This window comes from Bufo gargarizans, chromosome 2 (genome assembly GCF_014858855.1).
Source record: "Bufo gargarizans isolate SCDJY-AF-19 chromosome 2, ASM1485885v1, whole genome shotgun sequence".
In the NCBI taxonomy this organism is placed as follows: domain Eukaryota; kingdom Metazoa; phylum Chordata; class Amphibia; order Anura; family Bufonidae; genus Bufo; species Bufo gargarizans.
This window is the reverse complement of record NC_058081.1, coordinates 438,455,705-438,480,294: the sequence shown is the minus strand read 5'-3', so window position 1 is coordinate 438,480,294 and position 24,590 is coordinate 438,455,705. Positions and strand designations below refer to the sequence as shown.

General features: G+C 41.3%; 1 protein-coding gene across 1 annotated transcript in view; it reads right to left on the bottom strand.

Moving 5' to 3' along the window:
* Positions 1-247: 247 nt before the first annotated feature.
* The window catches only part of PCBD2 (pterin-4 alpha-carbinolamine dehydratase 2), a 104,946-nt gene continuing 80,603 nt past the window's right edge, over positions 248-24,590 (bottom strand). The window contains exons 3-4 of the mRNA XM_044277808.1: positions 4,098-4,178; positions 248-370 (exon numbers count right to left, since the gene is read on the bottom strand). Coding sequence (XP_044133743.1) covers positions 278-370; positions 4,098-4,178 — 174 coding nt within the window. The 3' untranslated portion in view covers positions 248-277. The remainder of the gene's footprint in view (positions 371-4,097; positions 4,179-24,590) is intronic.

Genomic DNA, 24,590 nt, shown 5'->3' with positions numbered 1-24,590 from the left:
AAACCACTCAGAAGCTGGTTTACATTTAGAAGTGGCGGAGGATCCGCCAAAGTTATGGAGAGGCCGTTGCCTCTACAATACTGTGGCAGATCCACTGCCAGTGCAGGACTTTATTAAGACCGGCGTCTAAAATGCCAATCTTAATAAATGACCCCCTTTGTGCTTATTTCATTACCAAATGTTACAGAGTAAAATATGTTAGTTATAAAAATTATTTACAGAATGGAGACAATAAAGTGCTGCAATACACAAACAATGAGCTGGATTTATTCATTTATTAGAAAGTGGCTACTTTTTCAATGAACTGAGCAAGTTTCACATCTTTTCTGGTCAATTTTCCACAATCATGTGTTGTCAGAGTTATTTGAACCTGTAAGGACAAAGAGCACATAATTAAAAATGACAACAAAGATATATATGTGCAATATATATATATATATATATATATATATATATATATATACATATATACATACACACACATACATACACACACACACACACATATACACACAGGACACACCTTCTCATTCAAAGAGTTTTCTTTATTTTCATGACTATGAAAATTGTAGATTCACACTGAAGGCATCAAAACTATGAATTAACACATGTGGAATTATATACATAACAAAAAAGTGTGAAACAACTGAAAATATGTCATATTCTAGGTTCTTCAAAGTAGCCACCTTTTGCTTTAATTACTGCTTTGCACACTCTTGGCATTCTCTTGATGAGCTTCAAGAGGTAGTCACCTGAAATGGTCTTCCAACAGTTTTGAAGGAGTTCCCAGAGATGCTTAGCACTTGTTGGCCCTTTTGCCTTCACTCTGTGGTCCAGCTCACCCCAAACCATCTCAATTGGGTTCAGGTCCGGTGACTGTGGAAGCCAGGTCATCTGGCGTAGCACCCCATCACTCTCCTTCATGGTCAAATAGCCCTTATACAGCCTGGAGGTGTGTTCGGGGTTATTGTCCTGTTGAAAAATAAATGATGGTCCAACTAAACGCAAACCGGATGGAATAGCATGCCGCTGCAAGATGCTGTGGTAGCCATGCTGGTTCAGTATGCCTGCAATTTTGAATAAATCCCCAACAGTGTCACCAGCAAAGGACCCCCACACCATCACACCTTCTCCTCCATGCTTCACGGTGGGAACCATGCATGTAGAGTCCATCCGTTCACCTTTTCTGCGTCGCACAAAGACATGGTGGTTGGAACCAAAGATCTCAAATTTGGACTCATCAGACCAAAGCACAGATTTCCACTGGTCTAATGTCCATTCCTTGTTTTCTTTAGCCCAAACAAGTCTGTTCTGCTTGTTGTCTGTCCTTAGCAGTGGTTTCCTAGCAGATATTCTACCATGAAGGCCTGATTCACACAGTCTCCTCTTAACAGTTGTTCTAGAGATGTGTCTGCTGCTAGAACTCTGTGTGGCATTGACCTGGTCTCTAATCTGAGCTGCTGTTAACCTGCAATTTCTGAGGCTGGTGACTCGGATGAACTTATCCTCCGCAGCAGAGGTGACTCTTGGTCTTCCTTTCCTGGGGCGGGCCGCATGTGAGCCAGTTTCTTTGTAGCGCTTGATGGTTTTTGTGACTGCACTTGGGGACACTTTCAAAGTTTTCCCAATTTTTCGGACTGACTGACCTTCATTTCTTAAAGTAATGATGGCCACTCGTTTTTCTTTACTTAGAATTTGTATTATGGCAAGAAAAAAGCAGCTAACAGTCTATTCAGTAGGACTATCAGCTGTGTATCCATCTGACTTCTCCACAACACAACTGATGGTCCCAACCCCATTTAAAAGGGAAGAAATCCCACTTATTAAACCTGACAGGGCACACCTGTGAAGTGAAAACCATTTCAGGTGACTACCTCTTGAAGCTCATCAAGAGAATGCCAAGAGAGTGCAAAGCAGTAATCAAAGCAAAAGTTGTCTACTTTGAAGAACCTAGAATATGACATATTTTCAGTTGTTTCATACTTTTTTGATAAGTATATAATTCCACATGTGTTAATTAATAGTTTTGATGCCTTCAGTGTGAATCTACAATTTCCATAGTCATGAAAAGAAAACTCTTTGAATGAGAAGGTGTGTCCAAACTTTTGGTCTGTACTGTATATAATTTTTTTAAATACCTGAAATTCTTAAAATTATTTTGCATTCCCCTGTGAGCAGTGGGCAGCATGGGGATTTTAAGTCATCATTTTTTTTATTTTTATTTAACTGTCATTAAATTATAAATTCTATCTAAATCCAAATAGGTAGGCTATGACCTAAAACAACATACATGCAAATCTAGAGGTCAAAACCTGTGTGAACACCTAACTAGGCAATACAGTACTGTACAATCTCAGTAAAGAGCAGGATAATTAAGATTCAAATTCAGATAATGACTTTAGTTATGATCAGAGAAGTTTTCCATAACTAGTAGCAAAATGACTGTTTAAGGGTACTTCTCATTAACCTATATATGTAGGTCTCTGATCTCTACACGAGATCATCTCCATGCGTATGACACCTGACGAAGACTGTACGGTGACACATGGAGGCCTTTGGACTCTAGACTGGGGAGCCACCTGGTCCTGTGTACTGCTGCACATTCTTCATGCACACAATTTTGAAATGTATATGAGCCCTAATATATAGTCTCATACTTTGTTTCTGCAAATAACTTTCATGATAAAAAATGTGTTTCATATATTTTGTTGAGAGGTTACAAATTTGTAGTAAAAAATAAATCAAAACAAATAAAATGGAGGCAAGTAACAAATATAATAGCTGGGCTTTAAAGCACAGCTCCATACATCACATAGAGGCTGTTGCAGTCCATGCCCATTCACTTGGTTAGCTTGCACATAGGCTACGTGACAGATAAACATGGCATCAATGGCCTAGGAATAGACCGCAGCTCTCACCAGAGCACTGTAGCTTTTTCAAACAGATTGTGGGGGTAGCAGAAGTCAAACACTGATGATCAGATATGAATGACCTATCCTGAGGTTTATACAACAATGCACAAATATTTACCAAAAAATCTTCATCTACCATTTGCACTGAACTAAAGGGCAATTCTTTTGCCATTTACCCAGGGCCTTGTTGCAGATTTCATTTCTCCAGAGGAGATTAGAAAGCAGAGATCTGTTTTTTTTTTGGCAACAAACACATTTTCCCCTAGTTTTAATAAGTCAGGCCCTAACATAGTAAAGATTCAGGGAAAAAATGAAGGTGGCCCAATAAACATCTGAATGTGTAAAATATAAGAGTGAAACTGGATCGCACATCCTCAATACAATGCTTTTATCTAATAACTGCTTCTTAGCATAATTAACATCACTTCTCAGTGCAATTTATCGTATACCTACCCCTATGTAGCATGCTGTACATGAGGCATTGATCATACGGCATAGGCCCACTCACCACGACAAGGTTGCCTCTTTGAATGGGAACCTACTCTAAATTTGGCGCACCACCAGCTCCGCAACATCTGAATGGGTGGTGCAGATTTCATTCCAACTGCTCGTTATTGGTCACATTGCCCATATTACTGCAGTGTCTATGGAGTCATATACACTCCAGCAACATTTTATCTAACCAGCAGTCTGGAACCATATTTTGAATTATATTTCAGTATAAAATGATATTTATTCAAGTCAAGTGAGACGCAATTACATCACAACTATTTTACTATGGCAGTGGTTGACAATCTGTCCAGTTCAGCATGACACCGTTGCTGTCGTATTTCCAGGATATAGTCAGAAATACTGCCTCCTGGCTGACTATAGTAATGTCCTCAAGGAGCTCTAGTTGCAAGCAGTGAACACTGTGCCAGTGTATGAACGGATAGGCGCTGTTCCTATGCCGTGTGATTGAACATACTGATAGTGCAGAGGTGACAAATTCATTCTGACACTTGACAACTATTCCTGTGTTGTAATTTTGCCTATGCCAGCACGGGACCTTGTAGGTCTGAGCAGTGAAAATCTTAGCAGGAAGCCTTATTCCCATCTGAGCAACTAAACACAGTAAAGTGATACCCTGAAAAAATGCACCAGTGGTTTAAGCTCAGGTGATGGAATAAAAATGTAATGAATTACCTTGTTGTACACATTAAACCATTCTGGGTGGTGATTCATTTTCTCTGCTTGCAGGGCCACACGAGTCATAAATCCAAAGGCCTTTAGGAAAGAAACAAAAATTATACAGACATTAGGCTAACATAGAAACACTGTTAAGGAAGGGTTTTCTTGTATAACTGATATGCATGCAGAGTTTTTCAAATGTGAGGGCTGTTCTGACCTCGCAAGCTAGAATATGTAAGTTACGTAAGATGGATGGTTTTCACATGCAGCGCTGAAAGGAGTTTAGGCCTGTATTGTATACCTAAAGACGTAATATATTCAGCACAGCATTGAAAGTATATTAAAATATACAATACTGTCAAAGAATGAAAGAGAAGGTACAGCACTGAATTACTAAATGTAACACCTTGTGTTGGAGCTACAGCGTACAAAAATAATGATAATAATCAAGAAGAAAAAAAATCACCCCTAAAACATGGAATTTTCATTTAAACGTTTAAAAACAATACATCAACTCTTATTCAATGGTCAGACATACAAAGAGCAAGATGCTGTGGGGTCCAGTTGCCAGATTCACGATGCCATACAGGGTGTTGCACGATTGGGATAAGCATCAATGGGGTCATTTATCAAACTGGTGTAAAGTAGAACTGGCGTAGTTGCCCATAGCACCCAATCAGATCCCACCTTTCATTTTTGACAGCTCCTTTGGAAGAGGAAAGGTGGAATCTGATTGGTTGCTATGGGCAACTAAGCCAGTTATACTTTACACCAGTTTGACAAATAACCCCACAAGTTTCTATTCTGGTATATGGTCCAATTGGCAGGTACTTACATCTTGTCAGTTGACAAAGTGCTCATCCAGAAAGGGCAATCCTGTGTGAATAACCTATTGAAATTATCCTCACATTCTATCCCAAATGCCTTTCAACCAGTTGGTCAGTTAATTTCTTTAGTTATCACCACAGGCACCCGATTCTGCCATAATGATACATTGCCCATCTGATCTTTGCCAAAATGTCTCATCAGCAAACAGCTCTGTTTGGACCTGCCATGTTCCCAGCGAAATACTAGCTGACTGAATGGCTGAGAAGCATTTGGGATGGAATATAATATCTCTGGATTCAGTTGGGTTTATTTCATATTGGGTCACCTTTTCATAGTGGCAGCTCTAGAAGAGACAGTGTAAAGTTACCCAGAGTGAGGTGCCAGTACCTCCCAATTGGATCAAAAGCGTCCTGGGTCCTAGTGCAAGATTTGTGACAGCATCCCCCTCCTCCACTATACCATGTGCTTTATATAATATTGGCGGCACTGCTACCTCTGCACCCTATAGCTATACCCCATGCACAGGATAGAAACTTAATGTGCATGACATCACAACCCTGCATGGACTATGCTGGCCCACAACACTGTCCGTGATTCTGTTTTATCCTTCAACCCTTAACATATTAGTACCAACATATTGCTTTTAACCTGTTCCGGACAGCTTTATGACTAGGGCTGAAATGATTACTCGATTGAATCGAGTAATTCGACACAAAAAAATCCTTGATGCAAATTTTGGGCATCGATGATTCGTTTGTGTCATGTGACCACAGAGCAGGAGTGAAGCTCTTGCTATTACTTACCGCTCCATGGTCACCAGCCGGCCCGTACCGCGTTGCACTTTCAGCCCTGACACATCGTTGCGTGACGTCAGGATGGCAGTGCAGCGCGCGGAGAAGACGACAGAGGAGGTTTGGAGCGGCGCCCCTGCAGGAAAGGTAAGTACTGGCACTTAGGGGGGCAAGCTGATGGCACTGGGGTGGGGAAGAGCTGAAGGCACTTGGGTGGGGGAGAGCTGAAGGCACTGGGAGAAAGGAGCTGAAGGCACGAGGGAGGGCTGATGGCAGTCTATCAATTCATTATTTCTTATTAGATTACTCGATTAATCGTAAAAATAAAATCGGTAGAATACTCAATTGCTAAAATTATCATGTACTGCAGCTGTACTTATGACTATATATGTCAGCAGTCGGGACTTGAAATATGGCACCCACTTGCAAGTGCACCCGGTACCATAGCCACTTTAAACAACAGGCACCTGGGGCTAATGTATAAGGTTGATGATAATGTCAATCGTATACAGTACATTTAAGCCCTTAGATGCTGTGGTCAAATATGGCCATGGTATCTGTGAGGATAAAAACCGGAGCGTATGCACCTGCCATGCGTCGGCTCCCCCTAGCAAGGATTAGGGGAGCCAGATGTCATGTGCGGCAGCCTCGGTCCTCCTGAGTGACATGAGGCTGCTGCACATTAGTTCCTATAGAGAGCCGGCCTGTTGCAGGGCTCATAGGAACTTTGTGTAATTCTCATAGACTCCAATGGTAATCCACTGGAGTCTAGGAGAGAAGCAGTGTAAATGATTGTTATAGTTGCCTAGGGGAACTATTAAAAAGTGTAGAAAATAAAAAGAAAATAAAAAAAAGTGCAAAAAAATTCAAATCACTTCCCTTTTTCCTCAAAATTAAAATATAAATACATGAGGTATTAAAAAAAATAAAACAAACATCATTGGCATCGCCACATGCAAAAATGCCCATACTAGTAAAATTTAAAAACATTTATACCATATGGCAAACGGCAATCGGGAAAGAGTTAAAATAGACGATTCGCCATTTTTTGCTTGCTTCATCGCGAGAATTTTTTTTTATAAAAACTGATCAAAAAGTCATACACACCCTAAATGGTAGCAATAAAAAGTACAGATCACCCCCAAAAAAGGAAGCCTCACACAGATCCGTACACATAAGAGTAAAAAAGCAATATGGTCAGAATATGGTGATGCAAAAAAAATAATTATGTGTCTTTATTTTTTTTTGCATTTTAATACTGAAAACAACTACATATATGGTATCATTGTAATTGTACTGACGTGGAGAATGACAATAGCAGGTCAGTTTTACTGCATAGGAAACGCTGTAAAAAAACAAAAAAACAAAAACAAAGCTGTGGTGGAATTGTGGGCTTTCTTTTATAATTTAACCCCATTTAGATTTTTTTTTCTTGCTTCACATTACATTGTATGCAACCATATATGATGCCATAAAAAAAGTACAACTTGTCCCGCAAAAAACAAGCCTTCACACAGCTATGTGAATTAAAAATTAAAAAAGTAATGGCTTTGGGAAGGCTGGAGATAATGAAAAAAAAAAAAAAAAGGAAAATTGCATTGTCATTAAGGACTTAAGTGTTTAAACATTTAGGGTCTAATTTTTCTCAGTGAGTTTAGAAATTCCAACTGTGGAGTCACATTGACAGGTATTTATAGAAACTGAATCATTCTTTTTACAGAGGCTTCAACTTCTCCTATATACCACTAATGGGCGCTACAGGGGGACTGCAATCAGCACACCTAGTCACAGAATACTGTCTTCAAATCCAAAGCTTAAGGACCTCCTCTATATGACAAAACAGAGAGCTGCTCTGTAAGGGCTCATGCACACAAGCATATTTTTTCAATTTTTTGGGGGGGTTGGATGCGGACCTGTTCACTTCAGTGGGGTCGCAAAAGATGCTGTCCACATCCATATGTCCATTCCGTGGCATCCGCAAAAATATAGAACATGTCCTAGTCTTGTCCACATTATGGACAAGGATACAAACTGTTCTACTATGGACCGGATGTTCCGTTCTGCAAAATGTAGAATACACGTCTGGTATCCGTGTTTTGTGGATCTGCAATTTGTGGATCACAAAAACAGCTATGGTCATGTGCATGAGCCCTAAGAGGTTACCACTCCTGTGGATCTGGCTTGCCATATATTATATCGTTGGCCATTCATGTATTGCCAGACGTGGCTCTGTCTGGTGATAATTGACGATTAACTAGGGTTAGAGAAGGTAAAGAAGGGAAATGCAATTATCCTAACCAATCCTAAACTATACTGCCTGAGTCTCCACTGCTCTGTCTTCTGTCCTATTGCCCAGTGAATATTTTTGAATCATTACACAAATACTCATACACAAATCTCTCTTCAGCATAGCTCCTCCATACATCTCGGCATTAACCTCCAGATGCCAACCCAAACACAACCTCTGTTCCCCTCTCCTCTGTTCTAATCCCACTCACGTCTTAAAGAGTTTTCTCATGCTTCTCCCTTCCTCTGGAATTCTATACCACAGACAACCCAAAACTCCTCAATTCTGACTTCAGACAGAATAAAAAAAACACTTCATCGAACAAGTATATAATCTGCTCTAACATTCACTTCACATAACGTGTATACAGGTCCTATATATAGACAATACAACATCGTGTCTCTTTTTAACCTTCATAGGCTGTAAGCTCCTGTGGAGAAGACTCTCTCTATATCTTTTACAGTTATGTTGAACTGTTGTATGCTATCTGTATGTTTGTGCCCTTAACTATTATTAATCATAAAACAGATTTAGAAGAACAGCAGTTTCATTAGTCAGTAATTAGTTAACTGTATGTATAAGTTGCAAAGTCCTGTTTCTCAACTTATGCGGTGAAAAAGAAAAGTATTTGAACCTCCCAAATTATATTATTGATACTGGCCAAAGTGAATTGGCTGTACTAATGCAATATTTTATACAGTTCTACTGCAGAATAATAAAGCAACCTTGCAAATATTGTACAAATATTCTTCTATATTACATATTACAGGGGTTATCCAAGGCCTATAATGCCCCCCATATGCCCGGGCCCAGCCAATAGCAGGTAGTGATGGGAAGGAGCCTCTCTAGCATCGTGGGTGAAATTAGGGAGACTCGCCCCCGTCGCGGCCTGCTATTGGCTGCCCCCCGATGCCGGAGATGCAGCAGCGGCTGCTTGGACATCAAAAGTGATGCGGGTGCCGTGGAGAAAGGTGAGTACTATCTGTGTGAGGGGCCCAGGCATATGGGGAGCATTATAGGCCTTGGATAACCCCTTTAAATGGTGAATCACAGACTTCTGTTCTTGTGTATATGTAAGTTGCATCAGAGTTTAAATGCAACTCACATATAGTGAAACCTCTGAAATGATCACCCAAAATTGCAAAAATAATGGTTAATAGGGTAGTCCCCTCAAATAATAAAGTTTGTAAAATGCTGCTTAAAGTGTTGAAAGGGGTTGTCTAATATCAATGTCAGGCAATGGGATATAAACTAAAGAAGCCTGGCTTACCTGTTGAATCCCCTGCTGCACCAGTGTCACCGCTCCGACACTTCCTGCCATTCGTTGTTTACTGGGCTGCAGGACAGTACACCACTAAGGCCACATAGCAGTCATATGTTGTCAACATGAAATCACTGCTGCAGCCCAGTAAACAAGGAACCTCAAGGAGACCTGTAGGTTTTAACAGGCAATCCATTCTTTGTTTACCTTTTTTATACCATTGCCTTTTCCTCAATTTTTTATGCTCCCAGACAACTACCTTGACGGAGTTAACAAACACGCCCAGAACATAAATAAATACTGTATACAAAAAGATAAAACACATCAAAAGTATGTCAAAGACACAGTTTGCATAGAGTATATACAGAAGTATTGCATTATGAAATGGTCTATTAATTCCATGCATCTGAGAAATAATGTCCTGCTCTGTTATCTAGCCTTGTAACTTATGTGCAACATGTAAACTAAATATCCTAACAGCATTCTGCAATGGTCTTCGACCTGCGAGCTTTCCAGTTTACCCTTTGAGATACTTGTGCAGGTTGGCAGTTTCTTAACAGGTGCAAAGCTACTGGCCGAAGAGCACAGCAGTAAAGCAAAGTACTGTACAGCATGAGTCTCAGTCCCCATCATGGCCTCGTTCTCTTTTTTGAATCCACAGAATAAACCCTTACTTCTTGTCAGTCTCCAGGATGACTAACCAGCTTCTCAGTCCTCAAGATGGCTTGCTACTCCTCAATCCCTAGTCTCCCATTTCATTTGACACATGTTGGCCAACTTTTTTCCTCCAAACAGCTCATTCCTCAACAGGCAATGTCAGGCTGCAGCTCATACAGAAGACGATTCCCCTTCAAGTAAGAAGAAGTGAAAGCAGTGAAGGAGGATTCAAAACACCTTCAAAACAGGTAGCTTTCTCGCTTGCCCTGGCTCCCTTCTGTCCTCAGTTAGGCCCTGCCATATCATCATATTTCATTTCATGAAGCACAGAAGTGCAGAGTGACGAATAAGCAAACCAAAATTCAGAAACCCCATGGGAAAAAATTAGGGCACCCGTTATAATTCCTCATTCAGAGGTTATTCATTAAATGCACAAATTTGAAGGTAATATAGCGGTTAACCTCAAAATTCACATGTCCAAAACTTGCGGCAGGAGGATGGGATTGAGACCATCAATTTGCAGATGCCCCTGAGTAGTATTGGAAGTGGATCATAAACAGAAGACATGCATGCAGGTCGGCAGGGTTTGCTGTTCCAAGTGCCCAAAGCAAACCAGCCTTAGGCCTCATGCACACGACCGTCGTGTGCATCTGTGGCCGTTGTGCCGTTTTCCGTTTTTTTTCGCAGACCCATTGACTTTCAATGGGTCCGTGGAAAAATCGGAAAATGCACCGTTTTGCAGTTGAGGCCGTGATCCGTGTATCCTGTCCGTCAAAAAAATATGACCTGTCCTATTTTTTGACGGACAACGGTTCACGGACCCATTCAAGTCAATGGGTCCGTGAAAGAACATGGATGCACCCAAGATTGGCATCCGTGTCCGTAATCCGTGGCCGTAGGTTGCTTTCATACAGACGGATCCGAAGATCCGTCTGCATAAAAGCTCTTTCAGATGTAAGTTTTCACTTCGTGAAAACTCATATCCAACAGTATATTCTAACACAGAGGCGTTCCCATGGTGATGGGGACGCTTCTAGTTAGAATACACTACAAACTGTGTACAAGACTGCCCCCTGCTGCCTGGCAGCACCCGATCTCTTACAGGGGGCCGTGATCAGCACAATTAACTCCTCAGGTGCCGCACCTGAAGGGGTTAATTGTACTATCATATCCCCCTGTAAGAGATCAGGGCTGCAGGGGGCAGACCCCCCCCCCAGTTTGAATATCATTGCCACCAATGTTGTTACTGCTATAGAGGGAGGGGGGGCCGATGGTGGGCGCACACTGTGCCACCAACGATTTATTACAATAGAGGGAGGGAGGGGGGGCGATGGTGGGCGCACACTGTGCCACCAACGATTTATTACAATAGAGGGAGGGAGGGGGGGCGATGGTGGGCGCACACTGTGCCACCAACGATTTATTACAATAGAGGGAGGGAGGGGGGGCGATGGGGGGCGCACACTGTGCCACCAACGATTTATTACAATAGAGGGGGGGCCGCACTGGCCACCAATGATATTCAAACTGGGGGGGGGGGTCCTGCCCCCTGCTGCCTGGCAGCCCTGATCTCTTACAGGGGGATATGATAGTACAATTAACCCCTTCAGGTGCGGCACCTGTGGAGTTAATTGTGCTGATCACGGCCCCCTGTAAGAGATCGGGTGCTGCCAGGCAGCAGGGGGCAGTCATGTACACAGTTTTTCAGTATATTCTAACCTGAAGCGTCCCCATCACCATGGGAACGCCTCTGTGTTAGAATATACTGTCGGATCTGAGTTTCACGATGTAGCTCATATCCGACAGTATATTCTAACATAGAGGCGTTCCCATGGTGATGGGGACGCTTCAAGTTATGTTCGGGTGTTCGCCTGGCCGTGCGGAGGCAAGCGGATCCGTCCAGACTTACAATGTAAGTCAATGGGGACGGATCCGTTTGAAGATGACACACTGTGGCTCAATTTTCAAACGGATCCGTCCCCCATTGACTTTCAATGTAAAGTCTGGACGGATCCGTCTGAGGCTACTTTCACACTTAGAAATGTTTTAACAATATAATGCAGACGGATCCGCTCTGAACGGAGCCACCGTCTGCATTATATGAACGCAAGTGTGAAAGTAAAACTCCTGACTTTACATTGAAAGTCAATGGGGATGGATCCGTTTGCAATTGCACCATATTGTGTCAACGTCAAACGGATCCGTCCCCATTGACTTGCATTGTAATTCAGGACGGATACGTTTGGCTCCGCACGGCCAGGCGGACACCAAAACGACTTTTTTTTTCATGTCCGTGGATCCTCCAAAAATCAAGGAAGACCCACGGACGAAAAAACGGTCACGGACCCACGGACCCCGTTTTTGCGGACCGTGAAAAAAAACTGTTGTGTGCATGAGGCCTTAAGAAGAGGGGAGGACTGGTCTTGGCATTCCAAACTTTCAGACAATACCAGAATCACAGCATTATATCCATTACATCAGAAGATAGAGCTGATAGAAATAAGGATGGTGGAAGTTGAAAGTGAAAGTAAAAACATGTTTCACAGATTTCAATCCTGACTCGATTTGCTGATACTGATTCTAGTATTGTTTGAAAGCTTGGAATGCCAGCTTTCAAACAAGACCAGACTCATATTTCAAGCATCTTTGGTATTTGCTGGAAAATGAAATCTAATTAAATGGGACTTGGATCTGCTGCTAACAACTTTGTGCCAGATACTACACAATACCATTACAGATCTTGAGGAGTCCATGCCTCAATAGAACAGATCTGCTTTGACACCATGAGGGCCTATACCAAGGATCAGAAACCTTTGGCACTCCAGCTGTTGGAAAACTACAAATCCCATGCATGCACACTTACTTGGCTGTTCTTGTAACTCCTATAGAAGTGAAAGGATTATGGGAGCTGTAGTGCCAGAGGGTGCTAATCCATAGCCTACACAATATTAGGATGATTGTTTTAACTGTTACCTATACAACACCATAACTGTTCGATACTGGTGTGCCCTAAATGTATGGAACAGGCTCCCAGCCAGCATCTGAGCGGTTTGATAGAGGAAGGAGGCTCTCTCTGGTCTCCAATCAGAGCCCCTGCGGCTGAATTGTGGGTCTCAGATCAGTTGCTATGACAGCCGGTGCCTTTTGGAGGCCATCAGGGCTGCCATAGCAAACTGTCTACTAAGGCCTGCCTGCAGCCAGTAAAAATCTAATATAGACTGCAATAGTATTCTATTGCTGTATATGGAATAAGTGATCAGGGGATTACAGTAAAAAACAAAATAAAAAGATATTAAAAATTAAAAATCACCCCCTTTCCCAATTTTACATATAAAACCATTTATCACATGCGTTGAATGCAATAACATGGAAAAAAAAAGTCTTGCTATTTTTTAATCACCTCAACCCTCAGAAAAATGTAATAAAAAGGATTTAAAAAAAACATAAAAAGTTCTATGTACCACAAAATAATAGCAATAAAAACTACAGCTCATTCTGCAAAAAAACAACAACACAAAAAAACAAGCCCTCACACAGCTATGTAGATAGAAATATGATAAAAGTTAAATGGGTGGAACCACAGTGGGAATCATACTTACATGATCTGGCTCCTTCACTCCGCTGCAACTTCTAGGTCTCCCTGCATCAACATCCGGTGACACGCTGCATGGTTAACACTTGCATGGTGCATGGGCAACACTGCAGCCAGTCATTGGATGTTGACATGGGGAGACCCAGGACTTGCAGTAATGGAGCCAGAACCCGGCGATAGGTGATCAGGTATGTATGATTCCCACTGCAGGTTTGGCCATGCTGGGGAGGTCTGCAAAAGAGGTCCCCAAGAGTGAACAACCCCTTTAAAAGGGCAGAATACTGCAATTCAAAGATCTTTTTTAACTAGTAAAAAAAATATTAAAAAACTACGTATAATTGTGCTAAGTTGCAGAATAAGGTTATTGTGTCATTTTTACCAAACAGTGAAGGCTGTAAGAAAAAAAAAAAAAAGTTGGAATTGTGTTTTTTCCCCCAATTCCACCCTACAAAGATATTTTTTTCCTGTTTGCCAGTACAAGATACAGTAAATTAAATAGTGAGCAGAAACCTAAAAAAAAAAAAAAAAAAAATCTGGGCTCTTACAAGACAAAAAAATAAATGAAAAAAGGCCATGCCCTGAAAGAGTTAATGTTGTGGCTGACTGATGAGTGCATAATTATGTAAATAAACTGTCACACTATTTTGCTTTAAAAAAAAATCTATCTGAAATAAAAATAAAGTATGTATAGATGACGGACACAAACCTTCGGAGACTAGGGATAGGCTATTAAGTCTACCCAGTCCCTGCCTGTTTGTTTACATTTGTGCAGCTGCTCAATACCGCCGCGCACATTTAATTGGTTCTCTATTGAAAATGAGTCTTTTCCCACATGATAACCACGAGCAAATAGTGTGTAATGGCAGATAATGATTTCATGCCTCTGCGTGTAGAGAACTCACAAACACTTTGAGCAGGAATGAATCAAGAGCCAATTTGCCAAGAGAAGAGAAAGGGGGGAGGTCAGAATTGATCCCAATGAAGTTTGTCATTTGTGTCAGCAATTCAAATGTTTTCCTCAATGAGACAAAACCGATCCATAGGCCACAGGGGAGTACAGGCTGCTCATTCACTGAGCACGACATTCAGTTTCTGGCTAGGATGCTTCAAAAGAACTGATCCATTATTGTTTTGGTTGAACAGGCAGAGAAATATATTAGACGACTATTACAAAATAGTGAGCTATATGCTGATCAAGAAATAAATGAATTGATAAATTAGATTTTTTTTGTGGTGTTAAATAAAATAAATAGGAAATTTAAAAAGGAAGAAACAATTAAATTAATCAATTAATTCATACGTTCCAGTGATTTATTTAAGATTTTTATACAAAGAAATGGAGAATGTGAAGCCAATAACTAGACTCTAATGAGTCATAGCTGGACATCATACATAACATGTAAAGTTACTAATAAAGTACACAATGAAGCCAGAGAAAACCTTAAAATATAGATGTATTGTTTATGAATCAAAAATGAAAATTTTTCTGAAATTAAATGAAGCAACCAACCCCAAACGGTCCACCTTCTAGCTGCAGCACTGTCAAAAGCAAACAATAGCGTGAATGCAGTACTAAGAGGCAATTAAAGGGTTTCTCTCAACCAGATAATCCATCCCAAACTGGAAGCCCCAAAGTAATCAGCTGATAAGTGCTTGTCCTGCTTTTCTATCTCCCTGAGTGATCACCGATAATTCCCTAAAGGGGAAATGTGGAATCACGCAGTGCCACCGAAATGAATGAGCAATTTGTAAAACATATTGAGGGACATTTACTAAGGTCATTTCACCACTATTGTGGCATTAAAAAGTCACAAAATATGATGCACACCATACGTGCACCATAATTTCAGACTTTTTAAGCTTCTCAACACTTTTCTGAAGTGCTGAGAAAAGGAGCAGGGCTTCGTGGGAGGGCACAGGGCATCATACCACCTGCCGGAAAGTGTTATAAGTTACAGCTGCCGTTGACTTCAGTATCTGGCGCATCTGCCTCTTAATAAACTAGGCGCAACTCACACCAGTGCAGGGAGATCAAGACTGGAGTATGGGTACACCAGTCTTAAAAAATGTCCCTCTTTGTACTTCAATGAGCAACAGTATTCAACCAACAGCTTTTATAAGTGCTTATCTCTAATCCTGTCTCACCCGAAGGTTAACATACAGTTAGGTCCCCTTCACACGAGCGAGTTTTCCGCGCGGGTGCAATGCGTGACGTGAAAGCGTTGCACCCGCACTGAATCCTGACCCATTCATTTCAATGGGTCTAGGTACATGAGCGTTGTTTTTCACGTATCAGTTCTTGAAAATCGCAGCATGTTCTATATTCTGGCCCCATAGAAGTGGAAGGGCTGCGTGAAAAACGCATTGCATCCGCAAGCAAGTGCGGGTGCGATGCGTTTTTCACTGATGGTTGCTAAGAGATGTTGTTTGTAAACATTCCGTTTTTTATCACGCGCGTGAAAAACGCATCGAAACGCATTGAACAACTAAACGCAATCGCAGACAAAACTGACTGAACTTGCTTGCAAAATAGTGCGAGTTTCACTAAACGCACCCTGAACGCATCAGACCCCAATCCGCAACGCCCGTGTGAAACCAGCCTAATAGTGCGACAGAAGGTAGCACTTCCTATTTGCTTAAAGGGGCTGCCCATGTTTTTTACACCCTTCCCAGTGGAACCTGTGACATGAGCTATGCTTACCTGCTCCCTCCCACTCCTATCAGGCTCCATCGCCTGTCTTCCCACATATAAACTTCTACACAAATGGCTGCCCCCAGTAGTGACTTCTTCCCAAGCAGTACCTGACTCTGCAGTGACATCTACCCAGTAGTGATGGAGAAGATGCCCCATGTGCCACGAAGTGGCAGTTAGCAGGCAAGTATAGCTCACTTCACAGGCGCTGCTGGGGGCCACAATAACTATAACCCCTTTAAAGAGGACCTTTCACCACTCCTGACATGTCTGTTTTAATAGCTTCATGCTTTGCCCACGTAATAACAAATCTGAAACATCTATTCTTATGTCTGTATGTTGTGCCATTTATTTATTATGTCTACTAGAAGTTATTAATTAATTGCTATTAGCCTTCAGAAAGGGTACAGAGGGGAGATGTATCTGCACAGTCTCCCTCTATCCAATCAGTGCTGCCATTGTCAGACTGTGCAGGTACACTCCCCCAACTGGTTACCACACCTCTGTACCCTTACTGAAGACTAATAGCAATTCATTCATAACTTCTAGTAGAAATAATAAAGGAATGGCAAAACATAGAACCATAAGAATAGCGGTTCCAGATTTGTTATTAATTGGGGGATGGAAGAAGTTATTAAAACAGGCATATCAGGAGTGGTGAAAGGTCCTCTTTAAGGTTAATTTATTAATCCAGCCAAGTGTGCACTATGGGGGTCATTTATTAAGACTGGCGATTTAGACACCGGTATTAATGCCCTGCGTTGGCGCAGGCCGCTACATAACTTTGTCGCTTGGTGCCGCTGGCCATGCGTCATGCATTAAACCTACGCTAGCTCCCTGGCTGGGGTAGTTTAATAACATTTTCCACACCATTAACTGGCATGGAAAATGGGAATGAGATGGTCAGACCGGCCCGCCCTCTTCCCTGTCACGCCCCTTTTTCTGCCACCTTGGAAAAGTGGCGTGAGCAAAACCCTTTTGCGATAAAATCTGTGACAAAAATATACCAAAAAGTGGCATAAAAACAAAAATAAATGATCTGTTATGTACTTAAACAGGACCTTTCATCAGTTAATCCCTAGTCTAATTATGGCCTTACCTTATAGGGCAGCCCCCAATGATGCCATGGCACTTTTTTTTTTTCAAAGACCCCCCCTTCGTGCACTGTTGGCCCCGTTGATTTCTGCATCTTATATTATAAGCCGACTCGCAGTTTCGCTGGGGGCAGTTCTCTTCTCCATGGCTGTGAGCGCATCCAATCAGAGCGCACCGCTCTTAGCCAGGGAGGAGCTTATTCTGCCATGGCATCAGTGAGGGCCACCTTATAAAGGTAAGACCATTATTAGACTAGGGCTAAACTGATGAAAGGTTCTCTTTAATGAGACCGTTCTGATTTACACCAAGCAATGTCCACAATCACCTCACACTTCTTGTCTCTTATTTCACTTTACAGTCATGTAACACATGGTTGTGCCAAGTCTGCCAAAGCTATCTTCTATGTCTTATCAAAATCTTTATACGAAGTTCAAAAGTCTTAAGCCGAATGCACACTGCCATGTTTCACGGCCGTGGTAAACTGGTCTGGATTCCTGCTCAGAGCAGGAGCGCACAGCGTCATTGGTTGCTATGACGCCGTGCGCTTCATGCCGCCGCTGCACTACAGTAATACTCTTGTATGATCTATACGAGTGTTTTACTGTAGTGCAGCGGCGGCATGAAGCGCACGGCGTCATAGCAACCAATGACACAGTGCGCTCCTGCTCTCAGCGGGAATCCAGGCTGGGTTACAACGGACCGCTCACGGCCGTGTGCATTCGGCTTTAATGGGCAGATTTGGAAGCTAAGTCTTCTCCTTCCTGAACTCACCTTGTTTAACTTATTAGTACAAAATTTGCAGACCAAAATAAAACAGGACTAAGAAAATAACGTCAATTCTGGATTAAAAAATTTGTTTTCACCTTGAACCACTCATGCATATTTATATAGTAAATAGGAAAGGAACATCTTGTACAGCGTGAAAGCTTCAGAGAACACGGCAGTTAAAACAGTGATCTTGAGGAACATTGGGTGTTCTGTGAAGGGTTTCAAAAAATGTATTACTCAAATATTAAAAAAAAGAACATGAGTCCAGGTTTGGAAAAAAATACACAGGACTTGGAAGCAATTTCTGCAGTGCAATCTCCATTAAACTCCTAAATACTTCCCCTGTCATTACATTAATTGAAAAGTATTGTATCTGACCAGCCTTATGTATTTAAAGGTCTGCAACCTTCTTACTTGCTATGATACAACTGGTGATAAAAGGAAATGATATTTGTGTTACACTATGTAATCTTCTTTATATTCCTCATCAGGCAGGGTATTTATTCACGTCTTGAAATCTGATCACTAATTTGGTCTAATTGGTGATCAGGGAAACTATCTTACTATCAATTAAAGTAATTTTGATCTTCCGGCTGCAAAACCTATGTTAATTTTGGCAGACGTCTGTGCTTCTTCAAGTTTAATTAGGAATAATGAAAATTATCAAACAGTTTTGCAGAGTAATATTATTGTCAAACACATTTATGTCACACAGCATCAGCCCAAGGTTTAGTAAGATCACGTTTGTTTGTGGTCTTATATGCTGGTTAATTACATTTAAAAAAATAAATAAAATAAGGTAAGCGGACGGCTCTGAAAATACGAGAAACGTCTTGAGAGATCTATATTCCCCGTCATCCGCATGATAATATGTATGACTGACAATCAGATCATATTTGATAATCATCAGTAATATTCCAATAGTTCAAATAGTTTGCAAATGCTGTATTTGCTTTAAAGCATTTAAAGAGTCATTTTTATTTGTGTTGTCCATTAAGAAAAACTGCGTTTTTCTAGACTTTAAAATAGTCTACAAAATACTCATTTCATCCCCAGTTTCCATCTACTTCACAAAAAACATAGCTGTGGCATGCTGAATAAACATGATGAATGGATTTTTGGATCTGGCAAGAAATAAATATTCTTTTGGAGAAAGCTATGCCCGATTGCATAGTGCCAAATGTAATGTTTGTTGGAGAAGGCATAACGCTATGGGGTAGTTTTTCAGACGTAGGCCTATGCAGCCTAATTCCAGTGAAGGGAAATGTGAATGCTTCAGCATGTCAAGTCATTTTGAACAATTGTATGCTTCCATCTTTGTGGAAATAGCTTGGGAAGGCTATTGTGTCCCATACCAGTGCACAAAGCAAGGACCATAAACGTATGATTGTGTGAGTTTGGTGTGGAATATCTTGACTGTTCAACATAGAGCCCTGACCTCTAAAGCATCAAACAACTTTGGGATGAACTAGAAGGGATACTGCAATCCAGACTCTTGCGGCTGTCTGCATTTTGGCCTTGCACTCCTGACTAATCCAGGCTGATTTTAATTAATGTAGTATTAAGCGGAAGCTTGCTCTCCCTGTATTCATTGGACATCTGCTGCCCCAGGAAAGGTAGCATTCAGAAGGATTCCAGAGTGGAACCTGCCTTCCAAAAATTCATTGGATGCCATTGGCAGCATAAGAGGTAGCTTTTAATGTAGGTTTGCGTTAAAAAAAAGAGGCTACCTTGCCATGGTGTATGGGTCCAAATGATAATCATCAAAATGCATTTTCTGCGTACCTCACGTTAATTTATATAGTGCGTATAGTATTAGTTCATATATTTTGTGTATGCAGAGTGATGTTGCATTGCGTTTGATTTTGTATATCCAGAATCTCTTGTACAACATCCATGGCTTTTTCTAGTGAATGGGCAAAAACGTATAAACAGATGAACCACAATGGACTGATGGCTACAGTCACAGTTTATCTACAATGTATCTATTGTATATCTACATGGTAATAGTGAAGAGCGTTCATCTCATTAAGAGTTCTTCAACTGCAAGGGGCTGTCCCCACTGCTAAAGAAATTCCCCTTGGCACATGATTGATAGGGCTGAACATCTCTCCCGGCCCTGGGGATCTTGCTCCATTGCTCCTGCTCTGGAAAAGGAAGCAGTGCAAAAGCATGCCTCTTGTGCCGCTACTCGGAACAGTGGAATATGCGCAAGATTGTTAAGGTAAAGCAATATGTTCAGCCCTGTCCATGAAGCGTCTTCTGAGCAGAATCAACATATTGATTCACTCATCTCTACAGGGTAGAATAATAATCTGACCACTTTTTTTGACTAGGCTTATTTTCTTTTTTCCCAGCATATACAAGCAGAAACTTAGTAAAGTAGTGCTTTGACAAGAATTGACCACTGAATGTCTCTACATTTTTCTTTTGGAAAAACTGAACATGACTTCAGTCCCATAAATAATAGACTAGCAGAAACTTGGTGAACCAAAATAAGGAAACTTTACCTCTATGGTTTAAATGTAATCTCACTCTCTATTTAGGGAACCAGAGGCGTATGTTGTGCCCTGGTTTCAGCATTTTGAACAAAAGTAATAAATCTTGAGTAGGGTAGAAACTTTGCTTTTGTACTGATTTGGCGCATGCTGCACCAGAAGGAACATTGGACTTCTACATGTGGACAATTAAAATAGAACCAAAATATGAGATAAAGTAAACATTTAGCTCAGTTGGCCACATGTTGTACGTTGTATCCTCCTTCAGCATCTCCTAGCCATTACTTTCTTCTGAAGTAGAAAAGATTCCACACACTGACTTGTCCATATTAATATGCAGTTTCAGTGACACATCCTTCTTCAGGTTTCAAGCAAAACATTATTAGTGTGGAAGGCAATTAAAGGCCATCTTACTTGTCGTTGACATCTCCTGGCATTTACTTTCACGTCTCTACTATTTACTGTATGGCCATTAGTTAGATTACTTATTTCCTTCTCTTTCCCATTTCCCTTTTAGTGCACGGTTCAACCTTCTTTCACTAACGGAGACATTCAATATGGTCAAATACACATCTCTGCTCTTTTTAGGTTATTCACAGCTCAATGAATGAATAGAAATGAAACGTGATAAATTGATAAATAAGTAATCCCAGATTAGCCTATACAATGTGTATAGTGTGGGAACAGGCAGGTAGAAGTTCTGTCAAAGTTCATTATATCATTGAAGTTATGCAACATAAATCAGAGAGATTTCAATTTACTTTTCTGAATACTCAGCACATCAGGGCAAACTTATCAGCAATATTCATTGAAAATTGCTATAGACAGAAACAATATAAACTAACAGAGATCTTTAAAAAAAAATAGTCTCCAAACTGGCAATGACTTATTCACTGCTAATCATGAGCCTGGCATGTAACAGATCTGTAACAGCCTGCTTTATAGATACAGTAACACAGCTGACCATACTTTGTGTCTGGTATGGCAGCTCAGGACAATTGAATAGGGCTGAACTGCAATACCAAACAAAAGCAATGACCGGATGCGGCACTCTTTTAGGAAGAAAACAGGAATGTACAATATTTTTCTAATTCTGGATAGCCACATTTAATAAACTTTATATTATTTTTTTTATTAAAATGTCCCTAATGCCATAATAAAACTTTGTAATATACTTTATTAATGCTTTTTGTATTTTTAATAGATTCTCCCCTCCCCCCCCCCCCCCCCCCAAGCCGGAGGAGTACGGGCAGAAGCGAATATTGCTTCTCCTCCCTGTGCCCCCCGGAGGTTTACTAAATGTTGGCATAGTACACCCTATAACCATGTGCTATGCCAGGATTAGCAGAGCGGAGCGCACTCCTGCCTGTGCCTGCTTCGCTAAGATAAGAGTCCTGCATGTCAGCTCTTAGTTTGGTGAGGCAGGCACAGGCAGGAGCCCACTCTGCTAATCCTGGCATAGCACATGGTTATAGAGTGTGCTATGCCAGCTATTTAGTAAACCTCCCAGGGGCACGGGGAGGAACGCACATTGTACTCCCTGCGCTGTGGCCCCATTCATAAACTGTAGAGCCTGTACTTCGTACACCAATGAGAAAGGTGCATCCCTGAAGTATATTACAAAAATTGTTATGGCATTAGGCACATTTTATCAAAACTGTAAACAAAAGTTTAGTTACTCTTTAATGTAAAAAAACAGTAGGTCATTTTCTGATGGGTAGGCCCATATGTGGTGTGTATGCTGAGAAACACACAATATGGAGTTGTAGAAGCATTTGACAGGCCAGAGTTTGCTGAAAATCCCATCTAAGATTACAGCAAACTTTGCTCTGTCTCCTTCATGCTTCAGTATAATCATTTTCACAGATTCTATGTTACTTGGTAGACGTAGTCTATGGGTGGATTTAACCAGTCAGCTACTAAAAGCTGGGAGATGTGTTTCGCTGCTGGCAGGCAAGTGTTCAATTTGATCATCTTGCGGTATCCCACAGGTTTCTTTTATAGCGTTTGCAGGGTCTTATGGACAACAAAAAAAATATTTTAATGCCACAAAAAAACCAAGCAGTTACTCTTACTGGCAACTATGTAACATCTGTCAGTGGGTATGATAGCCTCATAAAAGGCTCATGTTCACTATCTGATAATATAATAGTCATTGTGGAGCTTAACAGTTACATAAGCTTTGTGTCTGACCTTCCAAATACCTAAATGAGTCAGAATTGTACCTACAGTACATACAATAGTGTAATAAACTCATTTTGCAAAAGACTCCATGGGGTTTTCCTTAGGATACACTATTTATCAAATTGGCCGACACATGGTTAGATTGCTCCATACACCTGCAATGATCAGCTGCATTGCAGCAGATACTGTAGGTCGTCCAAGGGAACATTTTTATGAACAAACCCACCAGCAACAACATAGGTTAAACTGGTTGACCAGGGAGTTAATGTTTAAAAAAAAAAAAAAAAAAAAACCTCAGTGGCCCTTGGGCACAATGCCAAATAATTGGCCGAATTCGGCCACTCATGCCATATATATGAAGTTTTTGCAGAGAACCGGGGGCGGATTGGGAACTCAAAGTGGCCCTGGAAAAAAAAAAAAGTTAGAATTGGCAGTATATTGTAGACAGAGCCAAACCAGTAGAAAAGCATGGTCAAAGAAAGTAAGCGGGGTCTGAAAAACAATACACTGCGTGTCAGAACAATTACAGCAATAGTAAATTAGCATTTATCATGAATTATGTTTTACAGACTTAAAAACAAAAAACTAAACAAAACATATCTTTGCCTTACAAATATGTTTGTGGTTTGTTTTTACACCAAATGTTTAGTTAGGGAACTTGTACATGCAATTGTCTGATCACCAGGCCCATAGACTGTATTAGAATAAAAACAAAAGCAAAAAAATTATGGAAAAGATTCGGCCAAGAAAAAAATGCTTAACCCTTAGGTTTTTGCGTTTTTATTTTTCTTCCCTATCTTCCTTGAGACAAAAATTCTTTATTTTTCTATTCAAAGATGTATGAGGGCTTATTTTTTTCGGGACAAGCTGTACTTTCTAATGCCACCATTTAATATGGCATACAATCTAGTGGGGGGGGGGGGGGAATCTAAATGGGGTGGAATTGAAAAAAATAATAATTAACTCCTCCACCGTTTTATGGGTTTTTTCCCCCACGGCATTCCTTTTGTGGCAAAACTGAACTGTGCCTTTCATTCTGTGGGTCAGCTCGATTACAATGATACCACATATGTATAGTTTTTTTTTATCTCCAAGGCTATTTTCACACTTGCGGCAGCCGGGTCCATGCAGGCTGTTCCGGCGGGGAAACAGCCTGCCTGATCCGTGCTAACACTAGCTTACTGTGCCGCCGGAAGTCCCGGGACGGGTCCGACATTGCACATGCCACTGTAAGGAAATGTCATGCAGGCTAGGGGCGGCAGGGCCAACGGCTTGCGATTTGACATCTCACACACCCAAGCCCCATAGTCAGTCTCTAGGCTAGCCCAGCAGGGCTGGTGATGTGCAGTGTCACTGTGATACATTGCGCACGCCACATACTGTCCCTCCCCACGTACTCAGCCAGTCCTCCTCATGTACCCAGCCAGAAGTGTCAGGCAGGCGGCAGTGCAGCATGCAGTATTGTTCTCAGCCAGAAGGTGTCAGTGGGTGTAACAAGGATTTGTATTGGCACTGCAAGTGTTTAAACAGTAGCTGGGCTCCACCAGCCCACCGCATATAAAACAGGAATTTTCCCAGTGAACATATGCCACCAATCAGCCCCTGCAGAGAACAGACACAATTTTCCAACCTGGCAAATAACATTTTTGGTAGACAGAAATCTTTTAGTTACCACTGTGAACATGCTAGTTTTTCAAACGATGGTTAAAGGGGTATTCCAATTGGTTAAAGTTATCCTCTATCCCCATTAACTACCGCTGGGATCCCCACTGATCATGATAGCAGGGGCCCCGTACCCCTGTGAATGACCAGGGCGGTCGCTCCATTAATTTTTAGCTGTTCCAGAGATCGTAGA